The sequence below is a fragment of the Rhipicephalus microplus genome, chromosome 9 (genome assembly GCF_043290135.1).
Source record: "Rhipicephalus microplus isolate Deutch F79 chromosome 9, USDA_Rmic, whole genome shotgun sequence".
NCBI classification, from domain to species: Eukaryota; Metazoa; Arthropoda; class Arachnida; order Ixodida; family Ixodidae; genus Rhipicephalus; species Rhipicephalus microplus.
In genome coordinates this window covers 21,853,383-21,877,611 of record NC_134708.1, presented here as the reverse complement: position 1 = coordinate 21,877,611, position 24,229 = coordinate 21,853,383, and the positions used below count along the sequence as shown (strand labels likewise).

The 24,229-nt window shown below is 42.4% G+C and overlaps 1 protein-coding gene and 1 long non-coding RNA gene across 2 annotated transcripts in view; one reads left to right on the top strand and one right to left on the bottom strand.

Annotated features, from left to right (window-relative positions):
* LOC142771600 (uncharacterized) overlaps nt 1-24,229 on the top strand; it is a 56,299-nt gene that overhangs the window by 1,682 nt on the left and 30,388 nt on the right. Inside the window, exon 2 of the long non-coding RNA XR_012886013.1 lies at nt 7,407-7,505. This is a non-coding gene — a long non-coding RNA (uncharacterized LOC142771600). The remainder of the gene's footprint in view (nt 1-7,406; nt 7,506-24,229) is intronic.
* On the bottom strand, nt 116-11,540 carry LOC142771599 (uncharacterized). The gene is made up of 7 exons (XM_075873302.1): nt 10,915-11,540; nt 10,285-10,313; nt 9,517-9,635; nt 7,414-7,499; nt 5,292-5,323; nt 3,760-3,927; nt 116-368 (listed from the first exon to the last, which is right to left on the bottom strand). The coding sequence occupies exons 1-7, from the start codon at nt 11,036-11,038 to the stop codon at nt 273-275; spliced, it is 654 nt and encodes a 217-aa protein (XP_075729417.1). The 5' UTR covers nt 11,039-11,540; the 3' UTR covers nt 116-272.

Genomic DNA, 24,229 nt, shown 5'->3' with positions numbered 1-24,229 from the left:
AAAAGAGCAAGGCAGAGAAAGAAATCCAGAGAAGTAGAGGGAGAAAGTAGCAGAGAAAGGAAAAAAGGAGAAGAGAAATAAGCAGAGGGTCTGACAGAGAAAGGGAAAAAGGAGAAGCAAACACAGAGTGAGAAAAAGAAAGAAATCGAAAAAACAGGCGCAAAAAATACAAAAACAGTGAGAAAAAAGGACAACTTTATTGGAAATGCCTCAGAATCTACTAGGCTCCCTCCACACAAGGAGGACAAGGCTCCATTTTATCATGGGGGCCATTATGTCAGTCTTGTGAGCTGTGGTTCATAAGGTCTTGCTTCTTCACTTGCTCCCGGCTCGAGGTCTTTTTTTCTTCCACCATGAGACCCCTGCAGCTGCACAGTTGGTTGATGCTGTTGCTTATAAAGATGACTATGTCGGTGCACATTATAAATGGTGCGCCTTTAAACCAACCACTTGTGCAATTCATATTAATTTACAGACACACCTGGTATAATTCAATGTTTTTTCCATGCAATATTGAATGTGTAATGAATACCCCTCGATTTATATGACATTCACATAGGGCTTTTTCTGAAACACTTTATAAGACATTTTATTTGCATATATTTCCAAATTTTTGCTTACGGACAGCACTCATTTCTCCTCACAACCAACAATGCCAGTACCAGAATTTCTGCATTGATAACAGCTAGACATTTCCTTGCTATGAGTTGCCGCATGCAAAGCAGGCACTTAGGCTGATGTAAGACATGAATGGGGAAAAGAGAAACCAAAAAAATAGATGGATGCAATCATAACGACACCATGGAATAAAAATGTCTTAGTATTCGAACAGTTTCATTCAATCACAAGTCAAAGTTGATCTTCCACATTCCTAATGTGGACCTAATGTGACAGAAGCCTTCATGTCAGAGCCTTCACAAAAAATGTAAATGTTGCTCTGTTAATTCACAAATCTAATGCAATGAACAACTGCAAGTTGGTAAGGCTACCACAGGTTGAAACTCTTAATTAATGCCTATATATTCTCAAGCTAAAAGAAAATTCAGCTTTTTAACAAATACACCCAAACCTCATTATTGCAAAGCCACATCTGCCACTAATCATCATCATCATCCTGACTCCGTCCACTGCAGAACAAAGGCCTCTCCCATGTTCTGCCAGTTAACCCGGTCTTGTGCTAGCTGCTGCCAATTTATACCCGCAAACTTCTTAATCTCATCTGCCCACCTAACCTTTTGTCTCCCCCTAACCCGCTTGCCTTCTCTGGGAATCCAGTTAGTTACCCTTAACGACCAGCGGTTATCCTGTCTACGCGCTACATGCCCGGCCCATGTCCATTTCTTCTTCTTGATTTCAACTACGATATCCTTAACGCCCGTTTGTTCCCTAATCCACTCTGCTCTCTTCTTGTCTCTTAAGGTTTCACCTACTATTTTTCTTTCCATTGCTCGCTGCATCGTCCTCAATTTAAGCTGAACCCTCTTTGTAAGTCTCCAGGTTTCTGCTCTGTAGCTAAGTACCGGCAAGATACAGCTGCTATATACCTTCCTCTTGAGGTATATAGCAGCTGTATCTTGCCGGTACTTGGCTACGGAGCCACTATATGCTTTGTTATATCTCATCAAGGTTCATTATAACCGTACATTCTTTACACTGTATTTATGACAAAGCTATTCCTCAATTACTTTGTAATGACCGATAATTCGTTATCTCCGAGTTTGTTATATCAAGGTTGAGTGTTGCCTTGCCCTAGACACATTTGTTCCCATTAGCATACAATCACGGTACAGTGGTTTATATAATGAAATGCTGAAAATTTTGTTCCATTTCAAATATAAATTTTTCTAAATGAATTACTTCACTTCTGGTACACAGCACAACTTCATATGCATCTTGGTGTGTATGTTCACTGGCTGTAAGTGGACAAAACGTGTCGTCACTGGAGCATGCTTACAACCACACAGAGAGTCGGTACACTGCATCTTTAACCAAATGTACTGTGAGACAACATTCAGGCCTGAACACACTTCTTGATTCACACTTGAGCCAAGGCTGCTCTGCTCAGTAGCAGCGGTGGTCAGGAAAAACGTCAACGAGAGTGATATAATAGTTCCCAGGGGGTGTTTGTTCAGTAAATATGTAGGCACCAAGGAATTGAGACTGGAACTTTTCACACAATCCTGAAACACGAGTAGGCGTCCAAAGGAAAATTTCGTCGGCAGGAAGGAAAGAGATGTCATGATGAGAGATGTTGTTGTACCACTGCTTGTGATCATGTTGACTGACTTCGGTACTAAACCGAGCAAGTTGCCGACAATTCTCAAGTCCCGAAACAAACTGGTCGGGTGTAGTCGTAGAAGTGACGGTCGGAGTGCGGAAGAAAGAAGCGTCGATCGTGAATCTTGCCGAACGGCTTCAATCGACATACAAGGGTGAGTACACAGTAGTGCACTAGACGGCGGTGTTGTTCGAGGATGTCACAAATGGTAAAATTTTGTCCCAGCTGTAGTAAGCTGGCCGAATATACATGGATATTATTTCAATTAGTGTGCAGTGAAAGCACTTGTGATACCATTGGTCTGACAATGGTTTGCTGACGAGGTCTTGTGAAGTGTGCGACAATTTTTAAGCATTTCTTCAATTACTGTGGATAGGAAAGTCTTACCACAAACACACGGGGTGCTTGTCCCTGTCTTTCCGTCTGCTTCTACGTTGTGCGCTTCCATTTCATAATTAGACACGGGGTGCACCGTGATACAAGACAATAGCTTTAAAAAAAAAGGCTGCCATGTCAAAGGCAGAACTGGAGCTCGTAGGAGCGGTTTCTGCATACCGCATGAGGTGGTCGATGGCTGTCATGATCCATCGATATCCTGCAGATGTTACGAGAAGAGGTCCGACTAGGTCTATTCAAACAACGGCAAAAGGATTCTCTGGACATGGGATTGATTGCAACAAGCCAGCAGGAGGTGAAGTTGGTTGCTTGAACAGTTGGCATAGTGCACAAGAAGAGACTTACTTTGCAACAATAGTCTTTATACGTTGTGTAAAACACATTCTAAAACAACCTTATAAAACATCTATTGGCCTTGGCCTATTATTCACAGCGACAAGCAAATCATCCTGAATTGAACCATAGCTGAAAAGAGAGAGAGAGGAAAGACAAAAGGAAAAATTAACAAGGCGTGCACCTTCAATCATCAAATGCACCTTCAACCAGAGACCCCCCCCCCCCCCTCTAGAAATACGGATAGTCAAGAATGTTTCACCGAGAATAAACAATAAAAATAAATGTTTTTCAAATCCTTCAACAAAAGCCCCCCTTCCCCTCAAAAAAAAAAAAAAGATTCCTCGCTATTGGTCAGAATCGTAGTAATGGAAGCAGCTACGATGATGTGGTTGTTATGGTGCACTACTGCCGATCTGAAAGTTTCGGGTACAAGATCTGAAAGAGGCATCACAATTCGGTCAGAATAAAATACTAAGCACCCATGCGCTTAGATTTAGGTGTACACAAAAATCACCAGCTGTTAGAAATTTCTCGAGCTCTACACTGCGGCATCTCTAATAAGCATATCGTGGTTTTGGGATGTAAAACCCCAGATATCATTAAGTTGCCTTTGGCTCATTTAAGTTCAAACGTTTTTGGTCCATCTTGACTACACAAAGAGATGATAATAGCAGCATTTGATGGATATGGCATAGAGCTCAGCTTTCTCGTCACGAGATTTCAACAGGCTACTTAAAGTTAGTTTTTACCTGCATGTTAAAGGGCCCCACATTTGCTAGACGATGACCACTCAGGCCTGACCTGTCTCGTATGGTGTCGACCAAGCTCCCAGGATGGCGACGCAACCTCCTTAGCTCGGTCAGGATGGCATCGATTCCCTCACTAATGAGTGAGGAGATAATCTTCAGGTCGCCCTCCTTAAAAAAAAAAAAAAATGCTGCTTTTATCGACATCTATGAGTGAAATTGTTCATTTATAGATTTTTTTAACACTTTTTTCGCAGTCCCGGTAACTGTATTAGTCGCTCAGCGAAAGCGCTACTGTACTAAACGCAAACCTCGGCGAAGTAGGTGACGAATAGCCTTCCCAAAATATAGTATTAGTAATATGCTTTTATAACATATTTTTGTGTACAAGTTATTTTTAATGCAATATGCTAATTTGTTTTGATGAGGTTTTAGTGTATTGTGGGTTACAACCTAAAAGAGAAGAAAGCGCCACCCACAGAAAAGCAGCACACTTGTCCTTTTGCGAAAAACAACAGTGCTAGCTGTAATTTTAACCAACGATACCATAAGAGGCATAGTACTACCTTTGCAACAGTGCGCAATAAAGCTGACAGTTACCTGCCACTATAGCATAGTGGTTACGGAGGTCAGTTGCCAAACGGAAGGTCGCAGGATCGAATCCCCAACCCAGCGACCACATATTCAACGGAGGCAAAAATGCTTGAGGTCCGTTTACTTCGACGCAGATGCACGTAAAAGAACCCCAAGCGGTCTAAATTATCAGAGCCCTCCACTACAGAGTTCCTGATAATAGTATCGAGGTTTTGGAACGCTAAACTCCACTTATTATTAAAGCTGATTGAATATGCTAATGCCTAGAAAGGCAACTGCACCTTTCTGAAAATACCTGTATATTCAATGGTTAATCAGTCTGTCAATCTGGTTACCCATGTAGATTAACTGACTAATCAACTTTCAGATCCACACACTCATATGTTTAACTGCACAATTGAAGCCTAACACAGCTGTTGATGCATCTTTTCCATACACTGTAACTTGAACATTAGTAGACCATGTTGGATGATAAGAATTTTGTTAGTGCAATTAGCATAATACAAGTGTTGATAAAACTATCAACATCAACAGTGCAATGGATCTTTTAAGATGCTGTTACTTAAAACATTGATGAAAAGCAGTGGTACGTGCTAGATCCATAATTACCAAACTTCTATTTCATCATTTGCCCACATCTGCCCTCTAGAAGTTTGTAATTAGCTATCTGAACCATTTGTCATGTAACTACTAAATATTTCTTATATATATTGCATAGTTTATTTCTGCAAAAAATATTTTGCCTCATGATAATACCAATACTGAATTAATGCGTTCATATCTGAGAATTTGAAAAAGTGTAAAAACACACAGGCAATTGCAACATAACCAAAACTAAAATATATCCTGTTACAATCGAATGAGTGAAAGATTAATAATTCATCCAAACATGCTTTTCTTGTTTCAAAATTTTCACATGGCAGAGCAAAGAGACCACTCACATGAAGATCTTGTATTTCCAGCTGGCGAGCTCCTAAATATACGAGAGAGAGAAAAGATGATGCGTCGATAGCAAGTAGTGCAACTGGCTTACAAAATACTAATGCGACAGGTTTCAACGTTACTATATTTAGAAAAACAAACATACAAGCCAGAGAAACGGAATAGTTGGGACATATTGCACAACCGTTACAAAAACATATACCTTGATATTACCGTAAATATAATAGAAAAAGAGATTGACAAGGCAGTATTGGTGATAATTGCACGGCAAGCATATGCTGATTGGCACATTTCAGTTGGTGCGAGGTGCAGCTTGAGAGTTGCAACAAAGCTAAATGAAATATGAAAGTGGAAAATGGAATTAACATTTTAAAAAACTGCTAGTGCTGCATTTATGATTGCACAGCTTGATTAAGGTGTACTCGATCCAAGTCGAAGTTTCTCGTTACTTAGCTCATTATGGAATTTCTTGTGTCATACATGTGGGAGAGAGAAAGTGGGTGGAGCCCAGAAGAGAAAGGGGATGCCATTTTTTTGCCTCCTGTTGTGTATCATGTATGTACAAGAAGTGTTATGTATGCCCGGCTTTTTTCTTTATATTGAAAGCTGTTGCGAGATCACAAAAAGGGTCGCGTGCATTGCGCAGCCCGCCGCCGGTGCCCGTAACCACCGACGTGCAAAACAAGAAAAGAAAAACAAAGTAAATAAATGCCAAGGACACAATGGCATTGGAACCCGGGTCCCTTGCCTACCAGTTTAGTATTTTACCACAGTAAAATGCCGGTGCTTGAAACTCCATTGCAAACAGGCCTTGGGCAGGCTTCACGAAGGGGAAAGGAATTGCATTAATTATGAGTAATGAAGTGTTTCACGACAGCAAAGAAACAATGAGGGGTCAGACAATGTGAATGGCGTAACGAGTAGATAGTAGGATGCTCCAACCCATTACAAAAGCTTCAGGTATAAATCATCATCGTCACCGGCTCAGAGAAGTTACCCAAAGAATGTTTAAAAAAGTCTCTGAAAGGCCACTCTTTGAGTTTCTGCTGTGATTGATCTGCTGTGGGTTCTACGAACGCCTGGCGTTTTTTGTTTTGTTTTGTTTTTAGGGGGGAGGCAGTGTGGTCACTTGGCATTGCTGCATATGTACTTAGGTCTTTAAAATTACTTTCTTGGTACTTGCAATGGAAGCTCAAGAGTTGTAGTACTGCACTGCTCAGCTTAATGGTGTGGGTTCAATACCAGGTCTGTGTGGCCTCAGTTTGAAAGATGCAAATGCAAAAGTATTTGTGCACCAAGATTTGGGCACATGTTGAATTCAACATTACCGTCTGTGTGAGCCTCACAATTACCGAGCAGTTTTGGGAGGTTAAGCTGCAGAACCTAATTTTTATAGCTGCACTAAGGCACCAATGCTGCATGTTGCCACTGCAGCTTTAATTGAACGGTTGGCATATTGGTCGAGGTGCCTTGAAGCAGCCTTTTATGGCAATACGTAGAAATAATTTGTGCACATTCAGCGGGTTTCTGTCGTCGCCATCAAGTTCCCTGTAACGCTCAAATTGGTAACATTGCTTTGCATATACTTTCGATATGTGAATGAATGCTTGTCAACACTGTAAAAAGGCAGAGTCACAGCACAGATGAAACATGTGGCCGGCCTCGTCAAGCGAAGGAGCCAGTGCTGCGACACTCCCATGGCAGTTACAAATGATCCGAAGGCCCTGGTTGTATGCATATTCTGACAGACATCAGCACATGGCTTTTACGTCTGTATGTGCTGGCATATTCCTTATGTCAACATTTTTGTAGTTATGCCAGATTGGATCATAAAGGATTTAGCAGCCAGCATTATTTATATAACATTTTAGTTAATTGCTATCACATACATTGCTTTGCTTTTGCGGTGAAACTGTGGCCCATCTCACCTTGTGCTGTTTACATGTTTAGAGAAATGAACTCAATATCGGATGAAATTTTTTTGTATTGTCAAGTCCCTCAATGGATTGCTAATGCGGTACCAGCTCAAAATCAAGCATGAAAAATTTGAGATCAGCAGCAGAATTATCATAACCACTGGCCTATTTAGTTGCATGCACATTTTTCTCTTTCAGTACTAACCTGCAGCACTGTGATGCGATTCATCTGACCTGATCTGAGGTTTTCCTGGGGGAGGAGCCACAGTGGAGGCCCCAGGGCTGTCAGAGCTTGTGGTGAGAAAACAACAGGAAACTTATCAGCTACTTAAAAAGGGGTGTGGATTCAAGCTTGTTAGAATAATTCCATCATAAAGAAAGATAGTACAGCGAGAAAACATGAACAAAAATAACATATACTCGTCGTATTGCATTCTTGTCAGTGTGATCAAGCAGCGCTGTTTTTTATTATTATCATAAACACATGTAAAATACCGGTGGATTTTCCATAAGAAACATCGTGTGTATGTGTGTGTGTGCATTTAGGGTTTTCTAAAATTTTTGGTGACATGTGGTGTATATCTTTTCACTTAGTAGCTAGGCTTCTCAAAGAAAGGGTCTCATTTAATAAACTTTCAACAATTAAACTTGTTATGAGTTATGTACTAAACACACACATCATAACACACAGAAATGAAGCTAAGAATTTTACAGTACCCATGCACTTCAATTCAATGGTAAAGCTAACACCAGTTTTTAAGATAAGCTCTGTCCAATGTGGTAAGCATGTTTAGTTGTCATGCTTTCTAAAACAACACAACGTTATTATATTCTGAAGTCTGAAAGTTATAGGAATACTAATGCATTTTGGGTCAAACTTCGGGATCTCATTATTTTAAGACCTGTGTAGGCACGCATTCCAATTTGATATTATTTTTAAAGGAGCTCTGCTGCACTTCTCGAGCAGAGTTAGAAAAGCCTGCCGATCGGCTGTCAATGCTCTAGAGAACATTTCTCCCACTTCTCTCAGTATATGATGCCATAACTCAAAATGACCGCATCACAAGCACAAAGTCCACGGTCATTGGCCGACTTGAGCATCATGCGCCACATAGTTACTGCTGCTGCCGTCACATGTTTATGCTGCCCTCAATGTTACTGTAAATGCACACAGTATGGAATTACACCACCACATTCACGATGACACTGAATGTAAGCCATGTGTTGAAGTAAAAAAAAATTGGCTCCCTATCTGCATTTAATCTGCAAACGTCGTCGAAAGACGATAATCTTGCGTGTGGAGAGAGTGAGCAAGACATTTATTTGATGTTCTGTGCAAGAAAATCGGTGAATGGTATTCTGGAGGTGCTGCGTTAGAGTGTGCAGCGGAGGCGAACGAGCGCATCAAGTCATGTCACACATGAGACATGAGCGCCATCTGGCAGTTTTCTTAGAAAACAAAACGTGTGGTTCTGAGACGGGTGTGCGCGCCCATCTCGGAAGTGATAAGGTGTAGAACGCAAGGCGACGGGTGGGTGCCACCACCGTCTCGTCTTAGCAAAGCGCTGGAAACACTCGCCTTTCCGTGCAAGCGTTGCATGGTCGGGGCAGCGTGATAAGCGCTACGGTCCTTAAAATTACTTAGGTATGCCTTTTCTAGTAAAAGACTCACATGCAGAATATATATGTGTTGTTATAGTGCCCCAGACATGCACAATTATTTCTTTTTAATTGGCAATTACACAAGCATGAACGCTCAACCTTGAGCAACATTGGTGGGCGCTGCAGGTGAGATCGGCCGTTTGAAATACTCGATGCCGTTGAGGGTGGACAAACAAACAAATGTACAGACAGACCAAAATATCGTTTTTAAAAAAGCTCAAGGGCATGAAGTGTGCTGACGAACAGACAGAGCTTCTTGCACTCTTGTAATACCCACTGCTAACTCTCAGCATGGTCGCTGGTTTTTGTACACTCAGACCTCGTAACAAAGCTGTATCTGACGCGAAAATAAGTTCATTATATCCAAAAATTTGTTATAAACATATATTTTCAACACTGTATATTACAAGATCATTGTTCAATAACTTTTTTATAATTGATATTTGGTTATGTAGGGGTTCGTTATATCGAGGTTTCAGTACATTTCAGCTCGCACTTGACGGATCCGAAAAATTCTGTGGCGTTCGAATTGCGAGACAATTGACTGATCCTCAGTCATCCACTGATCACTTCTAAAACTGTTGCAGGGCCCCTCTAATGTCATTGGTACAACACAGCATAAGATAATTATGCAGCAAATGCTAACCTCATGTTAAAGCCTTCTGAAGAAACGCTCATCTCACCGGACAACTCCCGCCTCAATGCCTGAACTTCCTCATGGACGACGTCCCTCAGGCACTTTACAACAAGTTTTGCAGTGGCTTTCTGCAAGAAGAAAATAATAATGTTTGCTTTGAGCACACTTATTCCTACAATGAATGAAGAAAAGTAATTGATCGAGCAGCCTGTTTTTTTATTGAAGTAGTAGTAGTAGCAGTAGTAGTAGTGGTAGCAGTAGTACTGGTAGTTTTAGCGTCCTTATAGTAGACGAAATAGTGGTCATACTAGTTATCACGCAGGATCAATGACCAGGGGCGAATAGAATAAACAAATAAATAAAACGAAATGACTGATCGAAGCGAGGAATTTCGGCATAAAATACCCGGAAAGCACTTTGCACAATTATTTACTATGATGAGAAACTAACACTAGTTGTAATAAACTGAGGTAAGGCAATCTGCACTTTCATTAGTTAAACTAGAGACCTATTTTAATAAACCAATGTAAGGCACCTGGATGTGCAAGAGTGTCAGGTCATCTACGAGGTGCTTGCTGAAACACCACTCTCTAGCGGCCAGGTAATTGAATCTTACACAAGGTCGATGATTGCTTTAGAAGATTATGGTAGAAGGGCCAGAAAATCGAAACGTTATAGATTTTATGTGAGAAATTCAACCTTCCCATTAGGTTGTATCATCCCAGTTGATTTTTCTTTAAACTGGCTTCGTTAGGAAGTCGTAGTTTGACTACTCACAGCAAGTTCCTCTTGATAATCACCAACTCCTAAGAAAAAGAGAGAGAAACATTAGGCAGTGATAACGATCGATGCAAGTCATTAAGATGAATGCAGTATCACATATTTTGGTTTTCTGATGTGCTCGCAGCGGGTGTTTGAAAGGCAAACAAGAAGCTTGCAGGAGCAGCCCAACTTCTGGAACACGTGAGAACGCATGTTGCCTGCAAGCAACTTTTAAGCAAAGCATAGAATTGGAGATTGGAGAAATGTAGTGTAATCCTAAGGATCAGCGATAACTAAAGAGGGGGCAAATACTGAACTTGAGCCTTGAATTGGATTCAGAGTAAACAGTGGTTTGGTCGATTAGGTTTCGAATAGTACTTCTTTTTCATGAGTTTTTCTTCACGGCACAGCAGCAATTAAACGCAGCCACTGGGCTGCAGTTACGAGTGAAACGCCGTACGTGCCTTGCCTTTTCAAGAACCCAAACCTCGATATAACGAACCCAGATATAGCTAATTGTCCATTATAACAAAGTAAATAAATAAAAATTTCTCGCAATAAATATAGTATGAGGAATAAACCTTTATTAACAAACTTATTTTAACGTAGGATACAACTTTGTTAATGAGATTTGAGTTTACTAACTATCGTCGGTGTCACATGATTCTACCACCTCAAGGCATGGCTGCTCTGGCTTCATAGTTCTTGAGGAGTTTTCCATGGATGAAACATTTGGGTTGGAACTGTAAGTGAGCAGACGACATCGCATCAGCTGCTGCAGGTGTTTCACTGTAGTAAACTCCCAGTAAATTGAGCAAAATTAATTTAAACAACTTCTACATAAATAGAACAACTGCATTTAATATTATTGGTTTCCTACTTGAATTCTGCACCCCCGTTCCTCCCCCGTAATTGAAACTGCTGTGAAATGGAACATTTTTGTTTTTTTTTTGCTGTAATTACTGTAATATCAACTAATTATGCCAAGCCACACACTACCATACAAAATCATTTTGGGGACCCTTTAAGGAAGATATATAAACAGGCAGTCACTCATGCCGCAGAGTTTTTCACCATGGGAAGAATCACTTAACTTCAGGCAGTCTTTCTCCGGGAATGGCCTGGGAAAAAGAAGTCGCGTCAGAGCACATCACGGCCTTGGGCGAGTGTGATGAAGAACAATGGTTCTCTTCCATTGTGATTCTTATGTTCAGGTGTGGATTTACAGTGTGATGTTTGCAGATTGTGGCAGTGTGGCGCAAACTTGCTGTGGCACCCATTGGCAATAAGCCTCCTATATGATTCCAAGCACAATCTTCAAGTTATGTCGGCTATTGGCCAATATCATGCTGTCTATGATTCGACATAGAGGAGCAAACTTTCGACACTCTAATGAGAGTAAGCACAAACATCTATATGAAAATGAAAAATGCTTGAGAAAACAGTAACTATGCGCACTGCTTCTAGTGTCTACCTCCAGCACACAACTGAGATCTGGCTGCGCAATTCATAGCAGAGTCTGCTTTCTGCGGGTTTGTGACCCCTATAAAATGCCATGACGATCAAGAAAGCGCCCATGGCACTCGCCTCTGAATGCTGGCACCTGGTGGAGGTACTTCCATTGCCATCAACGCCTCTAGCGTACTTTGGAACGATTCCCGGCTGATGCATTCCACACCCTGTGGCTTCATTCCTTGCCAGAACATGTTGCAGTGCATTATGAGGTTGCAGCCTGTGCTGCCCGACATGAAGTCCACTGTGACCTTATCACCCACCCGGAGGACGTGGCGCAAGTCGTCCTTAACAAGCGTTCCATCCTTGTAAAAAGAAAAGGCATGCAAATCCGTGTAGTCGGCGAGCCCGCCATGCTTCACGCCGACTATGGCGGAATGCTCGTACACCCGCATTACCACTCCCCTGACGTCATCGTGCACAGACACGGGGCACTCTGGAGACTGGACACGTGGCGCAGCACTCGCCGAGTTGCGCCTAACGGTGTTATCTTTGCTGCTGTTGTTAACCTGCAGAACATGGGACTGGTTAGTCGACTGCTTGAAGCAGAATTCATGTGACAAGTTAACTGATAATCTATTTGCGCTAATTCTGCTAGAAATCCAGATTAACCAACTTATTGGTTGATGATTACGTGAATCATAAACGACATGACAAGCTGACTGAAAATACATTTGTTCTAATACTGCCAATTAGATTGATTAATTTACTGATTGACACTAGTGCATTTCTTGAATCAAGCCACACGAAAAGCCGGCTGAAAATACATGTGTGCTAATGCTGCTATCAATTCGGATTGATTCATTGACTAATTGAAGGCACTCTAGAGGTACGCACATGGTGCAAACCTGCAGTATGCGTAATAAGTTTGCTAGATATTTTGGCTGAACGATTTATTTATTGAAGGCCATCTGGGCTTTTCTTGTTATTTCTAGCCTGCAGAGCGTGCAATAAAGCACATATAAACCACATGTATTCCCTCCAGCTGTGCCCATCAAACGTCACCAAATTAAATGGTGAACAAGATTTAAGAGCACGAACCTGGTCACTTTTTGAATCTCGGCAAACTATAGCCCATGGCTACTTTCTGTACTCTTTCTACGGCACAGGTTAGGGTCCCTGTTGATGCCACAGCGTTCTTGTTGCCCACTCTCAATAAAATTACTGCTGTGTATCTTCTACACGTTCGTACAGCAGCTTCGTTACCAAAGAAAAGTGCCAACTAATATCAAAACGTATACAAGTTTAATGTTGTCGACCGGTGGTTTGTTCACGATGACATAATGACTGGTTCACACTTCTCAATGCAGCATGATGCATTGCTCAGAAGTGCTACAACCAAATGAGGCTGTCAGATCTAATTTTGATGTTGTTAGATTAACCGTGTGAAGCACTAGCTGTGCATCATTTACTCAAAGCTCCTCAAGAATCTATGTACTACCCAGCTGGTTTTCATATCAAAAATGGGTATTTGTGCTGATAAAGCAGCTTGCCTTAAATCATTATGAATTTCTCTGACTCGCTTCTATTTCTGTCAAACTCTTATCTAAAGCACATACATTCTGGCCATGAAATGATCTGGCGTGTCACATTATGTCACATCTCGCCTTTCCATGCACCATTTCTATACCCACCACTCACTAGACCTTTCATGTGAACAGCTGCTTTTCCACTGTCAAAAAATGAACAAATCAGCTTTAAGGTAAATGAACGAATCGGTTGGAATGAATCGATTTGTTACTTACAGATGTACTGTCCACATTCAGCTCATTTTGTTGTTTTGCATCTGTAACATACCAAACCAGGTGGTGTCAATATGAGACCCTAAATATGTTAATGCAAGATTGTTCTTTGTAAAATGAAGTTATGCACAAAAAAGGCTCTCAGTGCACTGTGTAGATTGTTTCTAGGTGATGGATGTCCTAATTTAAGATTGGATACTTGAAAAAGATCAAACAGTTTGAAAGCTTGAACAAATGTAGATGGTAAAACAAACGCAATATGAACACAACGTACCAGCCAAACTTTATTTTCACAGCGGGTCGTGCTAAACTTTATAACCATCAAGACAACAGCTAGAACAAGGGTGTGCTGACTAATACTTTGAAAGCTGAAGCACATTTACCAGAATCCATAGACTGGCGTATGAAAGCATTGGACTCGAAAAGCACAATTCACAGTCTTAATTTTGTCACGTCATTGAAATGTTGAACTTGGGTCATCTGCTCATCTGTGATGCTAGAAACGTCTACATAGTGTAATAACGGCGATGCGGCTGATAAAAAAAATTTGCAGAAGCACTGCACATATTTTTTAATGAATCGCACGATCAACTGACTGCCTCAACACAAATAACCAGCACTGTTTTATAAAATCGATCATTATATATACTAAATCATCTGTCGGAATCTTTCTTGACTGCGTACATACTTTTATGGTTTTTGGGGGGTTTTTTTTTTCATATCACGGGCGAAAATATCGACATTCATTCATTCATTCATTTTATTACCTCAAAGGTCCCGGTTGGGATATTACATGAGAGAGTGGGTATTACAAAGGCTAACAATATAATGGTAGTTATGATGGGATAGTTTCGATGAGCCGTTTAAATGCTTGGGTGTCGATGATGGTGACGACTTCGGTGGGCAGGTGATTCCAGTTTTGGGCTGTGCGCAGGAAAAACGATTGATGAAAGGTCACAGTATGGGCTTGTGGTGGATATACTGCGTTACAGTGACTGTTGCGGGAAATGCGGTGGGCTCTTCTGATGTATGGGTTATCTAAAGGCAAAGAATGGAAGAATTTATGATAAAGGTTAAGACGTGCGATTTTGTGGCGCTTAGCCAGATCGGATAAGTTAATCTCTGCTTTTAGTGCCGAGATGCTTGATGTGTACGAATAGTTAGACAGTATAAACCGTGCCGCACGGTTCTGGACAGATTCGAGGGCGTAAATGAGGTTATTGTGGTGAGGGTCAACAATCGCGCTAGCATATTCTAGCTTTGGCTGGACAAAGGTTTCGAAGGCAACTTTTTTAATAGAAGCAGGAGCGAGCGAAAGGTTACGGCGTATATACTCTAGAGTACGATTAGCAGAATTGATTATGTGGTTAATATGACAAGTCCAAGTTAGGTCACGCGAGATGTACACACCAAGATATTTAAATGAATCGACTGTAGTAATCTGGTTGTTATTGATGCTGTAGTTATAAACAACGTGATGTTGACGACGATGAATAGACATTAACACAGTTTTAGTTACATTCAAGGACATGAGCCAAGTGTTACACCAGTTCTGTATGCGGGTGAGGTTACATTGTAGTATAGAATGATCAGAGGGGTTATTAATTGCGCGGTAAACAACACAATCATCTGCGAATAGACGGATGTGAGAAGAAATATTACAGGGGAGGTCATTAATGTATATCAAGAAGAGGAGGGCACCAAGTACGGTACCTTGCAATACGCCTGAAAGAACGGGTGTTAGAGATGAAGAGCGTGAGTTAGCATAAACAAATTGCTGACGGTTGGTTAAAAATTCTCGTATCCAGTTTAAAACACAGGGGTGGATGTTAAGACGGGATAATTTTAGTAAAAGACGACCATGGGGGACCTTGTCGAATGCCTTTTCGAAGTCTAAGAATATTGTGTCAGTCGGAATGTTACGGTCTAGGTTTACGTGTAAATTGTGCAGAAAAAGAGCAAGTTGAGTGTCACAGGAGTAATGTTTGCGAAAACCATGCTGACTTGGGTGAAAGAAATTTACAGATGTTAAGAAGTTAGCAGTATGCGAGTATATGATATGCTCCATTACCTTACAAGTGACGCTTGTTATAGAAATCGGACGGTAGTTACTCGGCGATGCTCGGCTTCCTTTCTTGAAAACTGGGATGACATGATGAAAATATCATGGTGGTGCTCTTACGAAACAATATTGAGTGCTTACCGTACTGAGAGCCGGCTTCAGGTTTGGAGGGAAGAGCCGCAGCAAGCTGCTTCTGAACGGAGGTCGTAGGTGTTATGTTGCTGGCTTGTGGCGCCAGTTGTTTCCCGGCAGTGCTAGTAGCAGGGCCAATGTCGTGAGGGTTGATGGTAAATAGGGCACTTTCAGTGAATGCCCTTTTGGGAGACTTGGCTTTACTGCACAAACAAAAAGAAGGCACTCATAGTACAGTGTTAAAACATGAAGTCGAAGTGTGCAGGCACGTGTGTCAGGAATGAACAAGAAGCAGGGTTTTCGTTTCATTGGCGGTTTTGATCTCTCTGTCACTATAATGCACTGGGCCAGGGCCAGACAGAGTGACGCAATGGTCAAGTTGCGTCCCTTTGTTAATCTAAGCAATAGGTTAATTTTAAAAATATATATAATTGTTACTAACAAAAGTAATGTTGATGATCTTATGTGAAAAAAAATTGCCAGGACTATCAAGATTTTTTTGAGAAGCCGGTTACACAAAAATGCATGTTTCTGTAGTGTCTTTTTGGAAATATTAGTCATAGTGAAGTAGTTTGCCATGAAATGAAAGCGTTAAGACCCCCCTACAATATGACAGCTGTGCCCGGAATCCTTTAGTTGGTTCAGTTTCACTCTTGAAGCTTAATTTTCTATACAGTGGTTTTTTCTGTATCTCTTTCAAACGAACAGCAATACTCTAAGCTGGATAATTGGCTTTCTTTATTAATTTCTTGAAATGCAAGCTCTGTAGACGTGCAGACTTACAGTGGCTGGTAATGGCTAGCTGGGAGAGGGCGTCCATTGGCTGGAGCAGTGGTGTTTGGCTCTGTAGACGAAAGACCATCACTGCGTGCCCGCCGAGTTTCCGAACCCAGAGGCACTACAGCAGGCTTGTCTTTTACGCTGTGACGATCGGTAACTTCTTTTGTGCTCTTCATTGCCATGGTCAGAGATGGCATAGACGTGTGGCGGGAGTTCAGCGTCTGGTCCATGTTCCTCTGTTCTCCGTACACATCAGAAAGAGAGCTCTCCTTTCCAGCGGTGAAGGACGCCGTGGTGACTATTCGGCTTCGGTATGCTTGAAAGGCGCTACTTGCAGGATTCCATGAACTTGGATAGAGTGGGAGCCGAGAGTCACTTGTGAATGGCACCATGATGGGCACGGTACTCGGGTTACTTTTCGTGCTGTGTCTCCCACTCACAGGAGCCACCAAGTCGATGTCAAAGACTTTACTGAATTTTTCCTTCATCACTGTCGTAACCCGCGTGGCCTGCCACTGCGTGGTGCCTGTGGCATTGTCAGTCATGAGGCATGCATCGAAGCATACCTTAGTGCCTACTGAAAAAATATCGCATACTTTCTCTTCTGGTCTCACTAGTGTGCGAGGTATGCACCGTCTGTCAAAGGTAGCACGTTCTTCATTTTCCTTACCGAAAGTCACGGTGCCCCCGTTCTGATGTACAGAGTCAATTTTGCCCTCCTGGTTTGAGATCTTCTTGGTTCCCTGATGGGTTGCTGACAGAGTCGGGTAACGAAACTGCTTAATGCCGACCTCCGATTCCAGTAGCCTCACACGAACTGCTTGATAACGTGCTTTAAACTTTGGGGGACTCTTTTTAATGTCCAATACAACTTTATCCCCCTCTTTAGGACTAAACTTTCTACCATTGTGCATTCTTGGATTGATGATGGTAGACCAGTGTGCAAACACTGTCGCATGTATTGGGTGTTCTATAGTAATAAATCCATATAAATCTTTCACGACGGAGACCTGGCCCTTCAGGTTGCACAGGGCTGCCTCAACTAAATCAGAGCCCAAGGGCGCATTGCACTTTCCCTGTGTGAATGACATTTTTCCGGAGTTGCAGCGACTCTCTACTTGTCAGAATCTGCAGGCGAGTTATCTTGAGTCGTGGATTGCTGCATAGGAAAAATAAATTCATGAGTGGACAAATTTGAATGGTATGTGAACACAAAACCAATTTTTTAGAGGCATGCACTCCTAAACTTTACTTCGTGAAATCGACGTGTACACTTTTGGCCTGCAGAGCTGCTGAACAGTGAGACAGTCACGTGAGACAACCATGGGTGTGGTTTGGGGTGGTGATCTATTCTGCTTTGTAGTAGCATGAAGCATGAGAATTGGCAGGATTTTGCCTTGGGAAAGTGTGAACCGTCATTGCATCTCAGCTGGGTGACAGAGGCAATGGCGATTTCGATTGGATGGTGGACAGTATTGGGATGGCTCGAGCGGGTGCTAGTGCCCCTTTCACAGCCCCCAGACGACACCCACGGCATAAAGTTCTTATCGACCTTTCTACAAAAAAATACTCTGGGCGCAGCCATAATCCTTTCTGTACTGTGCCAAGTCGGTGTGGCCGCTCGAAAATGCACTGCCGAGGTTGTAATATCAGCCATTGTACTTCTGTGCGCATACCTGGGTGGCTTCGTTCTTCCAGTCTTTTGAGAATTAGGGTTATATAGGTGGTATGATAACGCATAAGATATGCACACTTTATTTAAATAGTTAAAGTATTGCACGAATTTGCGATCACGGTATGATTTCAAATTTTTTTTTTTGCCACCAAAACCTCGCTTATGTATGAGAACTCTTTGATGTCGCAGAGGTCATGTGACTACCCGAGCACCGGCGACAACGAAGTCTTTTTTTGTTGGCTCAATTGAGGACAAAGCAATGCACAGTCCCTTTGACTAACACTAAACGCCGAGAGTGCAGATAGGTGTGTGTGCTCTCATAGACGATCCACTAAATTAGACGCTATTCTGGTATTGCCGACTACCACTAGGGGCGTAGCTATTTTTAAAACCATTCGTGCTAATGACGCCGCCCGACTTCTACTCGCGGGTCTTTCGCCTTGAACTTTCACACAATCAGCATTGAAAGCGAAAGCTCCGCGGCGCCTCTTTTTCTCGAAAGCTAGGCCTAACGGATTCCCACGGCCACTTGATTGCGATGGAACTCGCCCCGGATTTCTTTATCGTGCGTGTTCGGCTCCATTACGCAGTCTGCCAGAAGGAAACCAATGACTGTTGAGAAATTTTAACTCTATCGGGCTTGATCGCGAACAGCAGTTTCACCAATCCTTTGAGACGCAGCGTTCTGGCCAAGTATGTTCGGACGGCTGAGCTTCTACCGCGCGAGTGCGTCTGCCAAAGGCTTCGCGTATACTGTGAGCGCGCGCGCAATAATTTCTAGCTTCAATGCCCCGATCCCAATATCTTTTCTACTCGATGGATTCATCTGCCAGCGCGCATCATCCCGCGCCACGACGAACGTCGCCGTCGGAGCGTTCGGTACTTCGCATTACGCCATCTTGCGCGACTTCTTTGACGCTTCGGCTCGGGTAAGTGGAGGCATTGCCTCCCTGCCGGCGTGATCTCGGAGGCCATGGCGGAGCAAAAGGTCGTTTCTGGACATCACGCCCAGTGAAGTGTACGTGAAACTAGCGCATACTTGCGTGTTCGAAATCTTACTTGAATACGAATCGTCGCCCAGCTCGCAAAACTTTGCAGATTACACAGTGAGGTGACCGAAGTCGCTAGAGCGCGGTGCGTGCCTAGAAGCCTCTGACGTGTCGCATCAGGATGATGATGATGATCCTTGATACTCTGGCGCACACCCACAAAGGGGGATCGGCCAAGAACCGGGCGGCAGGATCTTAACTAAAAGGCTTATGGTTTTTCAAACACACCGTAATTTTGGGCTGAAAAAAATATATAGAAAGAAAAGCCGAAAATCGAAAAAGGAGTATATCTGAGCAGGGATCGAGCGATGCAGGCTATCAGATGCGATTTGAGACAGAGGTAATGGTGGGTCTGAATTGATTTTATATATATATAGGATATGGCACAACGGGAGCGTTGTCAACAAGGATAAATATATTTATTTCCCTACAGTATATATATATATATATATATATATATATATATATATAGGCAGATTAACATGGCAATCGCTTTGTTTCAATTATGTATTCAAATACCGCAGAGCAGACGTCCCTGTGGCTATAACCGAATTTAATGCTGCCAAACGATGACAAAATTACTGCCACATTTAATTCTAATCCCAATTTTTCAAGTGGAGCTACCAGGTATCTTTTACCACGAACGTTCGCACGAGGCAACGGCCAAAATGGCTCCTCGAGGTGCTGTACCCGACCTCCACGTACCCGCGTGCTCGAGGTGCTACAATCATAGAGAAAGAAAAAAATTTTTTTTCTTTCTCTATATGCTACAATCGGTGACTTAACTGAGGCAAAAGGGGTGCGCTTAGTATGTATAAAAAGAATGAATTTATATTGCGACATGAGGTCCTTAGCTAGATTTGCGGAAGCACGGCTCTTGGAGGTTTTAGCGGCGGAGCTGTTAATCTAATTTTCGTTTTGCTGTGTGGTCATCATCGTCATTAACCGGCACTCGCTTTCTTCGTCTTCTGCTTCGCTGCTAGAACTTCGTGCGAGAGAGCGAGTTCCACAGAGATGGAGGGAAAGAAAAAGAGACAGAGAGAGCAAGAAGGGCGCATACCTGCAGGGTGTCCCAATTCTCACGCAGTACGATTAAAGAAAAAGTAGTAATGGCGTTACGCGAAGGAAACCTACTGCATATTGTTCCCAGTATGTTGTAGTAACAGCTGCTAATTTTTTTCGTTATTGACAATCTATTATTTAGTGATAGTTATAATTCTAACTTAGAAAATACTTCCCTATTTATATAAATGTCCATGAGGCAGATGTGCGCATGTTGAACCGACACCTGTCTGTGCTATAGATATATACACTTTCAACAACGTACTAATTGCGTGCTCATTTTTATGCTGATAAAGAAAGCTCGCGAAATATGGAAAATATAACACTTGACTGCGCTTCCACCCGCGAAAGAAGGCAGCTCACCAAAAAAAGAAAAACTATGGACAATCTCCTCGAAGGGAGTCCTAATGGGATGCGAAGCAGAAGCGGTGCGCACGACGTTGACCCGGTTGAAACGGGCGTCGACGTGGGTTCTGGAAGAACGCTTTGAAGTGAAACTTGGTGTAGCGCTGAAACGCAAAGGCACGCGAGGCAGAACGCGTTGAAGACGCTTGCGCTCAGCCTCCTTGGCTCGCGTCTCGTCGGTGTTACCCGCGTGCCGTCTGTATTCTCGAACGCGATCGGTGTTCTTGACTCGCATTTCGTCGGTGCCGCTGGTCTTCCACTGCCGACGCTTGCGGATGGCTTCCCTGGCTCGCGCCTCGTTGGTGTTCACGTCGCCATTCGCGAACGCGATCGGCTTCACTAAACTCGCATCGCCGGCGACAGCCGGGAAATGTACGCGCACACTTGCGGGAAGCATACCGCGGTGGCGTTTTGCCCGTAAGCGCGATCGCGCTGCAAGCAGCGGCGCGCTGTCCACATTGTCGGCGTTGCGAGATTCTCAGGGCACTCACAGCGCGCGCACCCGCCGGCTCGCGACTTCTCGCCGACAGATGGAGAGAGGTGGCGCGGGTGAAATGATGCCCACGTGAAGAGTGGGCTAAAGTGTTGCGAGCGGTGGAGAAGGTACCGTGGAGAGCTGACACTTGGCGAGTGCGCGCCATGCAAGGTATAGAGACGTCACCACGCACTGCTAGGATTGCGTGAGCTACTTGACACCGCTCCAACACCTGCGGTGAGGAGAGTGGTGCGGATGGAGGGACAGCGTTACACAGGCTAGTCAAAGAGAGGGAGAGAGAATTGTTTTAAAGAGCTGGAGAGGTTTGCCTGGTTTTCCACCTGACAGTCTACTCCAGGTGCCAGGTGATGACTAGGATAAATACAGTGATAAACACATAACACATACAGTCAGATACATGCATAACCGTCACATAACACAGTCATGCACTGCACTATTTACAACATTTCAATCAATCAATCAATCAATCAATTTTATTTGGCATTCATTACAGCAAGATAATGAACACGAGGACAAGAACAAAAAGCTGCTATACAGCAGCTTGACAAAGGTCCTTGCCCCAATTCTCGACAGCCAAAAACAACCTACCATGCATTTAAACATCTCTAATTTCACATTTCTATTAAACATTTTCGGTTATCACATCTAGCAGAAAAATCATGAAACAGTGCATAACGCAAGCGGAAATAATGTAGAATAATGGAATACACAGGTTATTTCGCACAAATGAGATGTACAAAATTTGTATGCGCAATAAAGACCATTATGCATCATGTATGTAAACATCTTAACAAACTGAGAAGCTTGTATAACAGGCAAATTTTTTGATAAAAAATAACTTAACGTAACGCGCACTACTACTTTGAAGATAAGTGCTCACCCACATACCGTTTTATTGCACTTCTTGAAGATCTTTGTATGCAAATGCCATTTCTTTCAAATTCGTTGAGCAAGCGTGGCACAAGGTATGACAGACTGCTCATCCCATATTTCGTTCGCGAAAAAGGTATGAGCCATCTGTCTCTCTCCCTTATGTTATATGAGATAGCTTTAGGTATAGTCAGCTTGCATAATAACAAAAAACTATGGTTGTTGCATCGGAAGTATTTTTGGCATTTTAAAGCGAGGTTAACGTTATAGAAATTTTCGAGGGGGCAGATCTTAAGGGTGGAAAATAGTTCTCCAGTATTGGCATCATACTGAACATTTGCTATGTGACGAACTGCTCTTTTCTGAAGCACACTCAACCTATGTAAATTGACTTTTGTAGTGTCACCCCATACTAACTGACAATACGTTAAGTGAGGGGAAAATAGGGCGTTATAAATCATGCGTTTAACGCTCCTCGGTAAAGTATAGCGCAGTCTACAGAGCACCCCACAGGCTTTCGCTAAACGGGTGGCAATGTGATCAACATGATCATTCCAAATGAGATGATTGTTAAAAACAACTCCCAAGGTTTTGACGTTTGATGCAAGTTCTATGCGAGCAGATCCAAGCTCCAATCTGAAATCTTTAAGATCATGTCGTTGCGGCGGGGTGAAAAGGACCGCCTTAGTTTTTGCTGTATTCAGTTTTAATGAATTAACGAAGCTCCATTCGGCTAAGCATTTCAGTGCATTGTTAGAGATGACCGAGAGAGTACTTATGTCACTTGATCTCAAGAAAATGCTGGTGTCATCTGCATAAACTATGAAGTCAGCGTCATTAGAAATATTTGTTATATCATTGATATAAATGTTGAATAGTATGGGCCCCAGTATGCTACCTTGCGGTACTCCTTGAGTTATTTTTTGTAGTGTAGATTGTTCTGACATGATGGCAACGCATTGCCTTCTGTGCTTTAGATACGAAATTATTAACTCAAGAGGAGTGCCACGAAATCCGTAATGTTCTAGTTTTGTAAATAAAGTGCGGTGATTCAGGCGGTCAAACGCCTTAGAATAGTCAACAAAGATACCCAACATAAATTGTTTATTTTCAAAACTGTTCAAGATTAACTCTTTTTGTGTTAGTAGGGCAAGTTCTGTTGACATTCCTTCACGGAAACCGTACTGTTGCGCTGTTATAATCGAGTGTTTATCGCAGAAAGCCGTTATTCTTTTGCAAATAATTTTTTCCAATCCTTTTGATATAACAGGGAGAACAGACACTGGCCGATAATTCGAGAATACATTTCTGTCACCAGATTTGAAAATGACGCTAACTTTCGCGCATTGCATTTCCTGAGGAAAGATTCCGGCACATATTGAAAGATTAAAAATGTGAGTAAGTGCAGGTGATAAGATGTCAGCCACAAACTTTATCGGTCTTATCTGTAACCCGTTTATGTCACGTGCTTTGCTATTTTTTAAGGACATAAAAGTTTGGAAGACTTCATCGGAAGTTGTGGGCGCAAAAAAAGCTGTGTATGCATTGCGCGGACCTAAAAATTCAGTCGCGGCAATATTAAAATCGCTTTTTTCCAGACTAGTAAAATAATCGTTAAACTGATCTGCAAGTTTAACTTGCAGATCAGTACTGGGAACTGGGAACAATGATTTCATTCAGGCCTGTGTTCTGTAAGAATGTCAGTAGCCCTTTTGTGGAGTCCAACGCACTGGACTTGTTCTGCCATGGGCCTAGAATATTTTTCAACACCAAGTTTATGTCCTGTTGTGTTTTTAAGGCAATCTTCAGAGACTGCCTATCTGATGCATATATCGTGCACTCACAAAGGATGTGACTTATGTCTTATATTGTTTTTGAAGTAATTCGTATATGCAACATTTAATCGGATGTGGTGTAAACATGTTTCATCTTCTCTTTTGAGGTTTCACTACATACTGAAGTGACACGATGGATTGATCTTGTCAAAGAGCTGCTTCGCATCTAATAAGCTTACTGCAAGCAACCACTTTGCCTCTTTTGCTTCCATTGTCAGTGACAGAGTTCCACACATTGCAAGGGTACAGGTCAAGTGCAAACATGGGCCGGAATCTTGCATTGATTTCTTTCGCTTTATTACGCATCACTTTATCACTTTCCGAATCTCATGGGCAACTG